The following is a 13,488-nucleotide window of genomic DNA, read 5'->3' as shown; positions in this document are numbered from 1 at the left end:
CATCCCATTTTCACCCATCCCCATAGTAACACATTTCAGGTTTATTTTTTTCTATTCCTTTTTACCAAAATGAACATACACACACATTCTTATTTTCCATTCTTCCTTACAAAAAAGAAGGGTATATTACGTAATCCTTTGCTTTTTTACTTAATATGTCTTGGAAATCACTTAATATGGATTCACAGAGATCTTCGTTTTTTAAACCATACTTTCATTGTGTAGAAGAGTTACAGTTTAATCAACAAGACTCTTTCTTTCTTTCTTTTTTTTTTTTGAGACAGAGTCTTACTCTGCGCTCTGTTGCCCAGGCTGAAGTGCAGTGGCACGATCTTGGCTCACTGTAACCTCAACCTCCACTTGGGTTCAAGTGATTCTCCTGCCTCAGCCTCCCAAGAAGCTGGGATTATAGGTGCCTGCCACGATGCCTGGGTAGTTTTTTTGTATTTTTAGTAGAGATGGGGTTTCACCATGTTGGCCAGGCTGATCTCAAACTCCTGACCTCAAGTGATCTGCCCGCCTCGGCCTCCCACAGTGCTGGGATTAGAGGCATGAGCCACCACACCTGGCCAACAAGACTCATATGTGGTGGAAATTTGAATTGTTGTTTCCGAAATTGTGCTATTACTACTGAATAGCTGTGTGTATTTTTTCCCATAATATTGGAAGTGTATCCTCAGAATAAGTTCCTAGAGTGGAGTTGTTGCATTAAAGGGTAAATACATGTATAGTTTTGTTAGAAATAGCCAAATTCCCCTCCATTGAAATTTCACCATTTTGCATTCCCACCAGCAGTGTATTAGAGTACCTGTTTCCCCTATAGCCTCACCAACAAAATTTATTATCAAGCTTTTAATTTTTTTCTGGTGTGATTGGTAAAACATGATATGTGAATGTGGTTTTAATTTTTATTTCTCTTATGAGCGAGGTTGAGTGTATTTTTACATTTAAGAGTCATTTATTTGTGAACTATCTGTTCATGTATTTTGTCATTTTTTGGTCAAGATTTTTGGTTTTCTCTCAATTTTTAAAGTTTTTTTTTTTTTAGAGTTCTTATATATTAGAGAGATTAATTCTTTATCTGTGATATGTTAGAAATAGTGTTTCCCAGATTGTGCTTTTGACTTATGGTGTTTTTTGCCATGTAAACGTGGAATTTTTTTTTTTTTTTGAGACGGAGTCTCGCTCTGTCGCCCAGGCTGGAGTGCAGTGGCGCGACACTGGGTTCACGCCTCCTGGGTTCACGCCATTCTCCTGCCTCAGCCTCCTGAGCAGCTGGGACTACAGGTGCCTGCCACCGCGCCTGGCTAATTTTTTGTATTTTTAGTAGAGACGGGGTTTCACCGTGTTAGCCAGGATGGTCTCGATCTCCTGACCTCGTGATCCGCCCACCTCGGCCTCCCAAAGTGCTGGGATTACAGGCGTGAGCCACCGCGCCCGGCCGTAAATGTGGAATTTTTGTTCTACATAGAAGATTTTATGAGTATTTTATTAAATATGTATTTTTAGTCATAGTTCGAAAGATTTTTGTCACACCCAGGTTATGAAAAAATTTATTCATGCTTTATTCTAAAACTTGTTTTAATTTTTTTTACATTTGAATCTTTTAACAATTTAAGCTTATTCTGAAGTATGAATCATGTTACCTTTTTCTGTTATGTCTATCTAGTTGTTCATAATAGAAGTTGAGTGTCCCAATCCAAAATCTGAAATGCTCCAAAATCTGAAACTTTTTTTTTTTTTTGAGACGGAGTCTTGCTCTGTCACCGAGGCTGGAGTGCAGTGGCACGATCTCAGCTCACTGCAAGCTCTGCCTTCTGGGTTCATGCCATTCTCTGCCTCAACCTCCCAAGTAGCTGGGACTACAGGCGCCCGCCACCACGTCCGGCTAATTTTTTTGTATTTTTAGTAGAGATGGGGTTTCGCCATGTTAGCCAGGATGGTCTCGATCTGCTGACCTCGTGATCCACCTGCCTCAGCCTCCCAAAGGCCTGGGATTACAGGCATGAGCCACCACACCCAGCCCAAAATCTGAAACTTTTTGAGAGCTGACATGACACTCAAGAGGTCATGCTCAAAGGAAAGACTCATTGGAGCACTTCAGATTTCAGAGCTTCAGATTAGGGATGCTCAACTGCTAAGTATAATGCAAATATTCCAAAATCTGGAAGAGTCTGGAATTCAAAACACTTCTGGTCCCAAGCATAAAGGATATCCAACCTGTATCATTTATTTGAAAAGTCCATCTTTTCCCCAGATTTAAGAAACCATCTTCATCATATACACAATTTTTATATGTCTTTGAGTCTATTTCTGGATTTTCTTTTTTTTCTTTTTTTTTTTTTTGAGATGGGATCTTGTTCTGTCACCCAGGCTGGGGTGCAGTGGCATGATCTTGGCTCACTGCAACCTCTGCCTTCCAGGTTCAAGCGATTCTCCTGCCTCAGGCTCCCAAGTAGCTGGGATTACAGGGGCCTGCCACCACGCCTGGCTAATTTTTGTATTTTTAGCAGAGACGGGGTTTCACCATGTTGGCCAGGCTGGTCTCGAACTCCTGACCTCAAGTAATCCACCCACCTTGGCCTCCCAAAGTGCTGAGATTACAGGCATGAGCCACCTCGCCCGGCCTATTTCTGGATTTTCTATTCTGTTTTGCTGGTCTTTCTATTCATGTACCAGAGCATACTATTTTAATTATAGAGGCTTTATGGTATATTTTAATGTGTGGTAGAGAGCTAGTCCTCCTCATTTTTTTTCTTTCAAAGTTTTTCATAGGTGTAGTTGCACATTTATTTTTCTATGTGAATTTAGGAATCACCTTCATTAGTTCTAGAGAAGTTAGCATTTTTATGTGGGTCACACTAAATGTATTTATTCATGCAAACGCATATACATACATAAGCAAATACATACGCATGCACTTTTATGGATGTGTTTCCATCTAGTCAGATCTGCTTTTGTGTTTTTCAGGAGTGTTTTTGATTTTTTTATTCTTTTTTGTTTTGAGATGGGGTCCTGCTCTGTTGCCCAGGCTGGAGTGCAGTGGCATGATCATAGCTCACTGCATCCTCAAACTCCTGGGCTCAAGTGATTCCCAGGAGTCTCAGCCTCCCCAGCAACTGGGATTACAAGCAAGAGCCACTGCACCCAATTTCAGAAGTGTTTTAAAATTTAGATTTTGTGTTTCTTGTTAGTTGATTACTAAGATTGAGCCTTTTGTGTTGCTATAGTAAGTTGAAGTTTTCATTATTGATTTTTGTGTGTTAATTTTATAGCCTGCTACCTTGTTTAACTACTTCGTTGTTTGATTTCATTTTATTGTTGATTATCTTGGGTTTTACAAATATACTTTTTTTTTTTTGAGACAGCGACTTGCTCTGTTACCCAGGCTGGAGTGCTATGGCACAATCTCGGCTCACTGCAACCTCCGCCTCCTGGGTTCCAGCAATTTCCAGCTAATTTTTGTGTTTTTAGTAGAGACAGGGTTTCACCACATTGGCCAGACTGGTCTTGAACTCCTGAACTCAAGTGATCCTCCTGCCTCGGCCTCCCAAAGTGCTAGGATTACAGGAATGAGCCACCATGCCTGTCCTTTTTTTTTTTTTTTTTTTGGAGGCGGAGTCTCACTCTGTTGCCCAGGCTGGAGTGCAGTGGCACAATCTTGGCTCACTGCAACCTCCTCCTCGCAAATTCAAGTGATTCTTCTGCCTTAGCCTCCCAAGCAGCTGGGACCACAGAGTGCGCCACCATGCCCAGCTAATTTTTGTATTTTTAGTAGAGACGGGGTTTCACCATGTTGGCCAGCCTGATCATGAACTCCTGACCTCAAGTGATGGGCCTGCCTTGGCCTTCCAAAATGCTGGGATTACAGACGTGAGCCACTGTGCCCGGCCATACAAATATACTTTCATGTGACCTACAAATACAGTTTTATCTCTTCTTTTCCAATTCTTACTCCACAGATTGTTTTCTCTTAATTGCATTGGCTGTTTTTTTTTTAATTATTAATTTAACTTTTTTTAAAAAATAGAGATGGAGTTTTGCCATGTTGCCCAGGCTGGTCTTGAACTCCTAGGCTTAAGTGATACACCCACCTTGGCCCCGAAAAGTGCTGGGATTACAGGCGTGAGCCACTGGGCCTGGCTGATATCTTAAGTATAATGTTAAATAATAGTGGAGATAGTGTGTTTACCCCCATTTTATAGAAGAGACCATGAAGCTTAGAGTAGTTTAGTAGCTTAAGATCACAAGTTAGTAAGTGGCAAAGTGTGATTGAATTTCAGGTGAGGTGTATTTGACTCCTGAAACTTTCATTCTTTACGTCCTGTCATGGTACCTCCCAAGTCTTTGAACGTTTGTTTAGAGGAGACAAGACTGTTTTGTAATTCCTAGCCACTCTCCAGTGGATTGAAGATGTCCTACATATTTATCAGATTTTTTAATTGGGTTTTTTAATACAAAAAATAATTAGCTGGGCGTGGTGGCAGGAGACTGTAATCCCAGCTGCTCGAGATGCTGAGGCAGGAGAATCGCTTGAACCCAGGAGGCGGAAGTTGCAGTGAGCCAAGATACCGCCATTGTACTCCAGCCTGGGTGACAGGAGTAAAACTCTGTCTCAAAAGGAAAAAAAAAAAATGTTTGTTTGTTTTTTTAAACTTTTCACTGAGTTGCATATTTATTGTTTTGATCTAGCATTTGACCTGGCAAGCATACCTCTTTCCTTATTCCTTTTTAGAGTATATTTATAAGGATTAGAGGATTTAATACATTTCCTTGTTTGCTTGACAGGAGCTCAATTTGGAAATGGAAGACCAACAGGAGAACCTAGATACTCTTGAGCACCTGGTCACTGAACTGAGCTCTTGTGGCTTTGCGCTGGACTTGTGCCAGCATCAGGACAGGGTACAGAACCTAAGAAAAGACTTCACAGAGCTACAGAAGACAGTTAAAGAGAGGTGAGTTATCACTTGTGTTGGTCAGCATTGGGGAACTATTTTTTCTTGTTATGGAGTGAAATGATCTTTTCTCTTTTCTTCCTTTACCAGAACAGATGGCATCTAAAATTCTACTACTGAGTTGTAGGAGGGTGAAAAGTGCCTTTTTTTAGGCAAAGCTACCTAATCTACTTGATGCTTAGTGGTTTTTCTTTTCTTTTTTTTTGAGACTGAGTCTCACTCTGTCACCCAGGCTGGAGTGCAGTGGTGCCATCTTGGCTCACTACAACCTCCATCTCTTGGGTTCAAGCAATTCTTCTACCTCAGCTTCCTGAGTGGCTGGGATTACAGGCGCCCACCACCATGCTCAGCTAATTTTTGCATTTTTAGTAGAGACGGGGTTTCCCTACACTGGCCAGGCTGGTCTCGAACTCCTGACCTCAGGTGATCGACCTGCCTCCGCCTCCCAAAGTGCTGGGATTACAGGCATGAGCCACCGCACCCAGCCACTTAGTGGTTTTTCTAATAGTAACTAATAGAAAGTAGGGATGAGTTCCCTCTCTTTGTGATCAGAAGCCTAGGCCACTTGGACCAAACAGAACAAATTTGAGGCAGCAAGTAAGATTACAGAATAATTTTGAAAGAAGAGAAAAATTGGAAGAGACTTCCTAGACATAATTAAGGGTGATGTTGACAGTCCCCTGGCTTTTTTTTTTTTTTTAAGATATGGGGTCTTGCTATGTTGACCAGGCTACTTGTGAACTCCTGGCCTCATCGATCCTACTGCCTTGGCCTCCCAAAGTGCTGGGATTACAGGTGTGAACCACCATGCCCAGACCCCCTACTTGTTTTGACCACATTTAAGTTGCTATTTTAGAAGAGTATCTGGATTCTTCTTTCAAGGAAAACAAGGGAATATATGACAAGGCTGGCTGATTTTGGTCCCTGTTGAAAAGCCATGATTCCTCACTGGACAGCCTCACATAGATTTAAGAGCATGAACAAGACTTCTTATCTAAGTTTAGCGATAAATATGATCTTGATTTAGCAGATAACTGCCTTAGTGATTAGAAGAAAAGAGTTGCTCAAACCAACATTATTAGCAGCAGGTTATCTAATGGAGAGGATGGGGACAAAGGTCAAGAAAGCTTTTGTTTTTCTTCACCTATGCTGAGGGCCTTTTTACTGTATGAGGAATCAGGATTTCTGGATTGACATCTGTCTGATAGATATGGCCATTTCCAAAACTTTCCTTTTGATTTAGTTTATTCGTTGGCATCATTAATCTAGAACTAATCACCTAACTTCTGTGAGCCTCAGTTTCGGCACCTTCCTTGCTAAAGCAATCAGCACTTGAATTGGTCCTTGAAAGAGTCAAATAGCTAAAAAGTAGCAGAGCCGGAATTGAGATCCAAAGCCTGCATTCTTTCCATTGTATCACAGTACCTAAATAGCAGCCTCCCTTTAGTTTTTCTCACTTTCACTTTAGCCTAGAGTAAGATTGAAGACCTCTTTCCCCAGAAATGTCCAAACAAGGGCAATATATTCCTGAGTTTGGTACGCTTCAACGTTATATGTGGTTGTTCAGCCAAACCTGCTATGGAAAAGATTATGAGAAAGAAAGGCCATGTTAGGTAACTGATGTCTGGAGTCACAGAATGAACTACTCTTAGCTCAAGTTGACTTTATAAAACTTAGTCTGGCAAGTAACAAAACTGCTTCATTGACAGAGAGAAAGATGCATCATCTTGCCAGGAACAGTTGGATGAATTCCGGAAGCTGGTCAGGACCTTCCAGAAATGGTTGAAAGAAACTGAAGGGAGTATTCCACCTACGGAAACTTCTATGAGTGCTAAAGAGTTAGAGAAGCAGATTGAACACCTGAAGGTAGGTGAACAAAGGGACTCCAAGAATTGGGCTAGGCACTGGTTTGAATACTTGTATTAACTGGTCTCCAGCTGTGGTGGGGAAATGTATGAGAAATCCAAGTTGTCAGTCTGCATCAGAACAGAAATTCCTACGTTTTCTTCATATGATAACCATCTACCCATACAGTCCTTGAGAAGCATACACTCTCTTTGTATGTTTGAGAATTAGACAAATATATTTGAGCAAGTAACCCGATAATATGATCAGGAAATTGAGGATAGAAGAACTAGTACTACTTCAGCTAGTAAAGGAAAAGCTAGAATCAGATGGTTGGAAGGTACCTTCAAGGATGGGACCAACCTTCCTCCCATTCCCTGCAAAATCCCTTCTGTACTGTCTTTGATCCGTAATTATCCAGCCTCTGCTTACACCTCTAACCTATGTCTTCCTTTTGTTGAAATAAGCCAAATATGCCTCTGACTAACTGTCATGCACTTATCCTTATTTTCTCAGTAAAGCATACTTCATCCTGAGCAGATGAAAGAAAAGCGTTTGATTGCTTTCACAGAGTGAGTGCCAGGAGCATTTGCTGTTGGGAATTCCCTAGGACAGAGCTTTCCCAACATTTTTGTTTCCCAGTGCCCATGGTGTTTTAAGAAATTTGTCATGGCATCTCAAGGCCAAAAAAAAACAGAAACAAAAAAAAACTCCTAATACTTCTACTTGCTAAGAAGTTAGGTCCAAACAACTTAGTAGTTGTTCATATGGTGTTCAACAGATGTCACTGTATTTTCCTCAAAAATGTAAAATATTCTGTGAGTACAGCCATAGTTTGGGGACTGTGGCTCTTTGGAATCAAGAGTGATTAATGGCCAGGCGCAGTGGCTCAACGCCTGTAATACCAGCACTTTAGGAGGCCGAGGCGGGTGGATCACAAGGTCAGGAGTTCAAGATCAGCCTGGCCAAGATGGTGAAACCCCATCTCTACTAAAAATACAAAAATTAGCTGGACGTGGTGGCAGGTGCCTGTAATCCCAGCTACTCAAGACGCTGAGGCAGAGAATTGCTTGAACTTGGGAGGTGGAGGTTGCAGTGAGCTGAGATGGTGCCACTGCACTCCAGCCTGGGTGATAGAGAGTGAGACTCTGTCTCAAAAAAAAAAAAAAGAGTGATTAATTAAAGAACTGACAAGCAGTGACCAAGGGTCAGTTTGAAATTAGGCAATATGAGTAGAGCTCTGTGCCTTTCTCTGCAGCTTAAAGTCAAAAGCAAACTAAGTAGATTGTCAGGGATATTCAGTATGGAGGAGGGCAATGAAGGCTAGAATGGCGTCCTTTCTCTGAAAGGAGTAAAATCCTACAACTATGGCAGGAGACATCTTGGAGACTTAACGTGATGTGGTATTTTTGTCTTAGAGCAAATGCCATTGTTTCCTGATGGATTTCTGTAGTAGTTGGATCTTTGATTTCAAACCCAATATAAAGTTTCCTTAATAAACGCAAAGTATAGCCTATGATTCTATGTATTTTTCTGTATCTCAATATCTAGCTCCTTATTTATCCTCTAGTTACCATTTCTTTTTTAATCTTTATATGCATGTTGTTCCCTCTTGTCCATCTGGCAAACTCTTATCTTTCTTTGCTTTTTTTTTTTTTTTTTAAGACGGAGTCTCACTCTGTCACCCAGGCTGGGGTGCCGTGGCATGATCTCGGCTCACTGCAACCTCTGCCTCCCAGGTTCAAGCAACTCTCCCGTCTCAGCGCCCTGAGTCTCTGGGATTACAGGTGCCTGCCACCACGCCCGGCTAATTTTTTTTGTATTTTTAGTAGAAACAGGGTTTCACCATGTCGGCCAGTCTGGTCTTGTACTCCTGACCTCAACTGATCTGCCCGCCTCAGCCTCCCAAAGTGCTGGGATTACAGGTGTGAACCACCATGCCCAGCCATTATCTTAATTCAAAGCTTTCCTTCCTCTAGGCAGAATTAGATAGAACTCCTCTTATGCTCTTGGAATTCACAGACTGTCCATAATACTGTAATAGCATTTATCACATTATAATGCAATTGATAATCTGAGCTTCTGGTTTTAGAAATTGTATCATAATTCTATTTTGTACCCCAGTGTTTGGCATGGTGCCAGTCATATAGTAAATGTTCAATAGATATTTGATAAATGAATAAATAAATCAGAAGGATGGTCTCTTAATGCTTGTCAAAACACTAGGGAGTATATACAGAACAGATGTCCCTACTTATGAGGAAAAAGCCCCAGATACTACATTTAGCCATTTTCTTCTTTAAACAGAGTCTACTAGATGACTGGGCAAGTAAGGGAACTCTGGTGGAAGAAATCAATTGCAAAGGTACTTCTTTAGAAAATCTCATCATGGAAATCACAGCACCTGATTCCCAAGGCAAGACAGGTGAGTACAGGCTCTTCAAAATATAGTGAATAAAAATTGCTCTTTGCTTTTGGCCTTTGGAGATGCCTCCTTATATAATTAAAGTGAAAATCAAGGTTGGGTATGAAAACAAAGGGCATGCCCAAAGCAGTCTTCCCCTGCAACCTGACCTGTCACTCCTTTTGCTATATAACATTGCTCCATTTTGCAAAATTCCTTCCCATGATGGGAAAAGTAAATGAACTAGTTGTCCCACTTAGAACTATCAAATGAACACTGAATAATTAAAATGAGATTTTCATCTTGAGAATTTCCCTTTTTTGAATGTGTAAATGGGATGGGTAAGCATCATCTTTAAACTTGGGCACTGGCCAGCCACGAAGTCAGAAGATCAAAACCAGCCTGGCCAACATGGTGAAACCCCATCTCTACTAAAAATACAAAAATTAGGCCAGGTGCGGCAGCTCATGCCTGTAATCCCAGCACTTTGGGAGGCCAAGGCAGGCGGATCACGAAGTCAGGAGATTGAGACCATCCTGGCTAACACGGTGAAACCCCATCTCTACTAAAAATACAAAAAATTAGCCAGGCGTGGTGGCGGGTGCCTGTAGTCCCAGCTACTCAGGAGGCTGAGGCAGGAGAATGGTGCGGAGCTTGCAGTGAGCCAAGATCACGCCACTGCACTCCACCTTGGGCAACAGACAGAGCAAGACTCTGTCTCAAAAAAAAAACAAACAAACAAACAAACAAACATTAGCCGGGCATGGTGGCACACACCTATAGTCCCAGCTACTCGGGAGTCTGAAACAGGAGAACAGCTTGAACCTGGTAGGTGGAGGTTTCATTGAGCCACGACAGTGCATGCACTCCAGCCTGGGCAACAGAGTGAGACTCCATCTCAGGAAAAAAAAAAGTTGGGAAAGCCTGGGTAGGTATGATTGTGATATCCAGGAAGAAGCAAGGTATTTAGAAGTCAGTGTTGGGCCAGGCGTGGTGGCTCATGCCTGTAATCTCAGCACTTTGGGAGGCCTAGGTGGGCTGATCACTTGAGGTCGGGAGTTCAAGACCAGCCTGGCCAACATGGTGAAACCTTGTCTCTACTAAAAATATAAAAATTAGCCAGGCCTGGTGGCTCATGCCTGTAATCCCAGCTATTTGGGAGTCTGAGGCAAGAGAATGGCTTGAACCCGGGAGGCAGAGGTTGCAGTGAGCCAAGATCGTGCCACTGTATTCCAGCCTGGGCGACAGACGGAGACCCCATCTCAAAAAAAAAAATCAGTACTTCAAAGGGGGTACAAAGATTGTGCCCAGATGTGTATATAATCTTTCACTGCAAATTAAGTCTTTGAAGCAAAATCTAATATGAAGGCCAGGCACAGTGGCTCACGCCTGTAATCCCAGCACTTTGGGAGGCCAAAGGAGGTGGAACACTTGAGGCCAGGAGTTCAAGACCAGCCTGGCCAACATGGTGAAACCCCGTCTCTACTAAAAATACAAAAATTAGCCAGGCATGGTGGCTTGCGCCTGTAATCCTAGCTACTCAGGAGGCTGATGTGGGAGAACTGCTTGAACCCGGGAGGCAGAGGTTGCAGTGAGCCAAGATTGCGCCACTGCACTCCAGCCTGTGCGACAGGGCGAGACTCTGTCTCAAAAAAAATAAATAAATAAACAAAATCTCATGTGAGTTCCCAGTCACTTGCTCGTTGTTAATTGAGATCACATAAGTTTTATTACTAGTCTGTGATAGTGCACTCCTACAGTCACTTAACGAGTAAAGGAAAAATTTATTTGCTTTCTGAAAATGTGTACTTTTCTATAGTATTCTAAAGTTAAAAGATATTTTGGAACTATCCACAAGTGACATTTCAGGGAATTGGTGATATATCAACCTCTACATTCAGTGACTTATTCGTGTGACTAGATCAGAGTCAGCAAACTTTTTCTATAAAGGGCCAGATAGTAACTCTTTTAGGTTTGCAGGGTATATGGTCTCTGTCACAGTCATATACCTCTGCCATTGTAACAAAAACAGCCAAAGACAATACATTAATAGAAATGAGTGGTTGTGACTGTATTCCAGTAAAACTTTGTTGAAACAAAGGGCCAGATTTGGCTGATGAGCTGTAGTTTACTGACTCCTAGACTAGATCATTTTTTTAAAAAAAACCCAGAAATCTCATATAGAACAGAAATCTCATATAGAAAAACAGAAATCTCATATAGAACCCTACTACGTAAAACAAAACATTTTGTTGGCTGCCGGGCGCAGTGGCTCACGCCTGTAATCCCAGCACTTTGGGAGGCCGAGATGGGTGGATCATGAGGTCAGGTGATCGAGACCATCCTGGCTAACACAGTGAAACCTCGTCTCTACTAAAAATACAAAAAATTAGCCAGGTGTGGTGGCGGGTGCCTGTAGTCCCAGCTACTCGGGAGGCCGAGGCAGGAGAATGGCATGAACCCGGGAGGCGGAGCTTGCAGTGAGCTGAGATTGCACCACTGCACTCCAGCCTGGGTGACAGAGCGAGACTCCATCTCAAAAATAAATAAATAAATAAATAATAAAAATTAAACCATTTTGTTGGCATAAGTTTCCCTTATATGTTATTTTATAGCATTTATCTGTTATGAAATCCATCAGTAAGAATATTGAGACTAACTTAACGAATATAAAAATTTGAAAAGGAAGATTATTGGATGACAGCTTCACCATCTAATTTCTTTCTTTCTTTTTTTTTTTTCCCGAGACGGAGTCTTGCTCTGTTGCCCAGGCTGGAGTGCAGTGGCATGATCTCGGCTCACTGCAAGCTCCATCTCCCAGGTTCATGCCATTCTCCTGCCTCAGCCTCCCAAGTAGCTGGGACTACAGGCACCCGCCACCACGCCCAGCTAATTTTTTGTATTTTTAGTAGAGACAGGGTTTCACTGTGTTAGCCAGGATGGTCTCGATCTCCTGACCTTGTGATCCACCTGCCTTGGCCTCCCAAAGTGCTGGGATTACAGGTGTGGGCCACCGGGCCCAGCCTATCTAATTTATTTCTAAATTTTGTTTGGTTTCATTGTATCCAGAAAATATGGTTCACACAGATTAAGTAATTGCAAATGATGACAAATGTTTTTGAAAGTTGACTTCACAATGTCAGAACAGGCTTTGATTGAATTGAGCTAGAAACTTGAAAGTGATGTAATAAGAAATTATTGTTTCAAAGTTAAATCACTAAGAATATTTAATGAGGGCTGTTACACATAGAAAACACTTAAGACTGACATTGAGGACAAAAACTGTCCAACTGACTTGAAGTGTTAAGAATTCTATTATTACACAATTCTGCCGCAATGAGAACTGTGTAGATGTACAGAGAGCAAGTCATGTTATATTTTTGGTCGTGTTATTTAATGTATTACACATGTGCTATAGATGTTTTTCTTTGTATAGTATACATGAGTGGACATGGACAGGTTTGAATATCATAAATTGCTGGTAAAGAGCTACCACCTTTCCAATCAGGGACACTCAAAAATAACTTAAAATAGATGCTTAGATGTGTCAGGAGCTGCTTTACTTTCCCCAGAAAAGCAGCATAATTGGTTTTATCTGGTGGGTTAAGGTGTAGAATTCAGCATAATTGAACATGCATGTTTTATTATCATTTCTAAGTAGTTAGAAATTTATGTGAATATTACATTTAAACCAAACATTAAACACAATCCCTAAAGCACCTTTTTAGGGTGTTTTGAAAATCAGTTTGAAAATTACTATCTTGAGTGCTCTCAAAGTTCTCCTCCAACTCTGAAAAACCATGTATATTTCAGTTCCTTACATTTATCTAGCTCCGTTTCATAAAGTACTTTGATATACATTCGCTCATGATCTCTTCCCAGTTACCCCATGAGAGTTAACAGGATAGGTTGTATTATCTTTAAATCCTGCAGAATAAACTGTGTTTGTAGATTAAGGCTCACATACTGAGTTAGTGACAACCTTGGTTAGTACCGTCTTCTCCCACCTACTAGTCCAGTTTCTTTTTTTGCATCACCACACTGCAATGGAATGTTATTTTTCTATTTTGTATTTTTTAATCGAAAATATAATAACATTAACATTTAAAAGTTTTATAATCACCACCCTAATTCAGCTAATTTTTTTCCTTCTTTTTAGACACAGGGTCTCGCTCTGTCACCCAGGCTGGAGTACAGTAGTGTGATCATGGCTCTCTGTAGCTTTGACCTCCTAGGCCCACGCAATCAGCCCACCTCAAGCTCCTGAGTAGCTAGGACCACAAG

The 13,488-nt window shown here is 41.5% G+C and overlaps 1 protein-coding gene across 34 annotated transcripts in view; it reads left to right on the top strand.

The window, feature by feature from the left end:
- Positions 1-13,488, top strand: part of MACF1 (microtubule actin crosslinking factor 1) — a 402,950-nt gene that overhangs the window by 279,625 nt on the left and 109,837 nt on the right. For all 34 annotated transcript variants that reach the window (XM_055095114.2, XM_055095086.2, XM_055095084.2 and 31 more), the window contains 3 exons: positions 4,789-4,955; positions 6,665-6,821; positions 9,108-9,225. In XM_055095114.2, coding sequence (XP_054951089.2) covers positions 4,789-4,955; positions 6,665-6,821; positions 9,108-9,225 — 442 coding nt within the window. The remainder of the gene's footprint in view (positions 1-4,788; positions 4,956-6,664; positions 6,822-9,107; positions 9,226-13,488) is intronic.

This window comes from Pan paniscus, chromosome 1, assembly GCF_029289425.2.
Source record: "Pan paniscus chromosome 1, NHGRI_mPanPan1-v2.0_pri, whole genome shotgun sequence".
Taxonomy (NCBI): domain Eukaryota; kingdom Metazoa; phylum Chordata; class Mammalia; order Primates; family Hominidae; genus Pan; species Pan paniscus.
The sequence above is the reverse complement of the archived record's forward strand: the minus strand, read 5'-3'. Positions and strand labels throughout refer to the sequence as shown.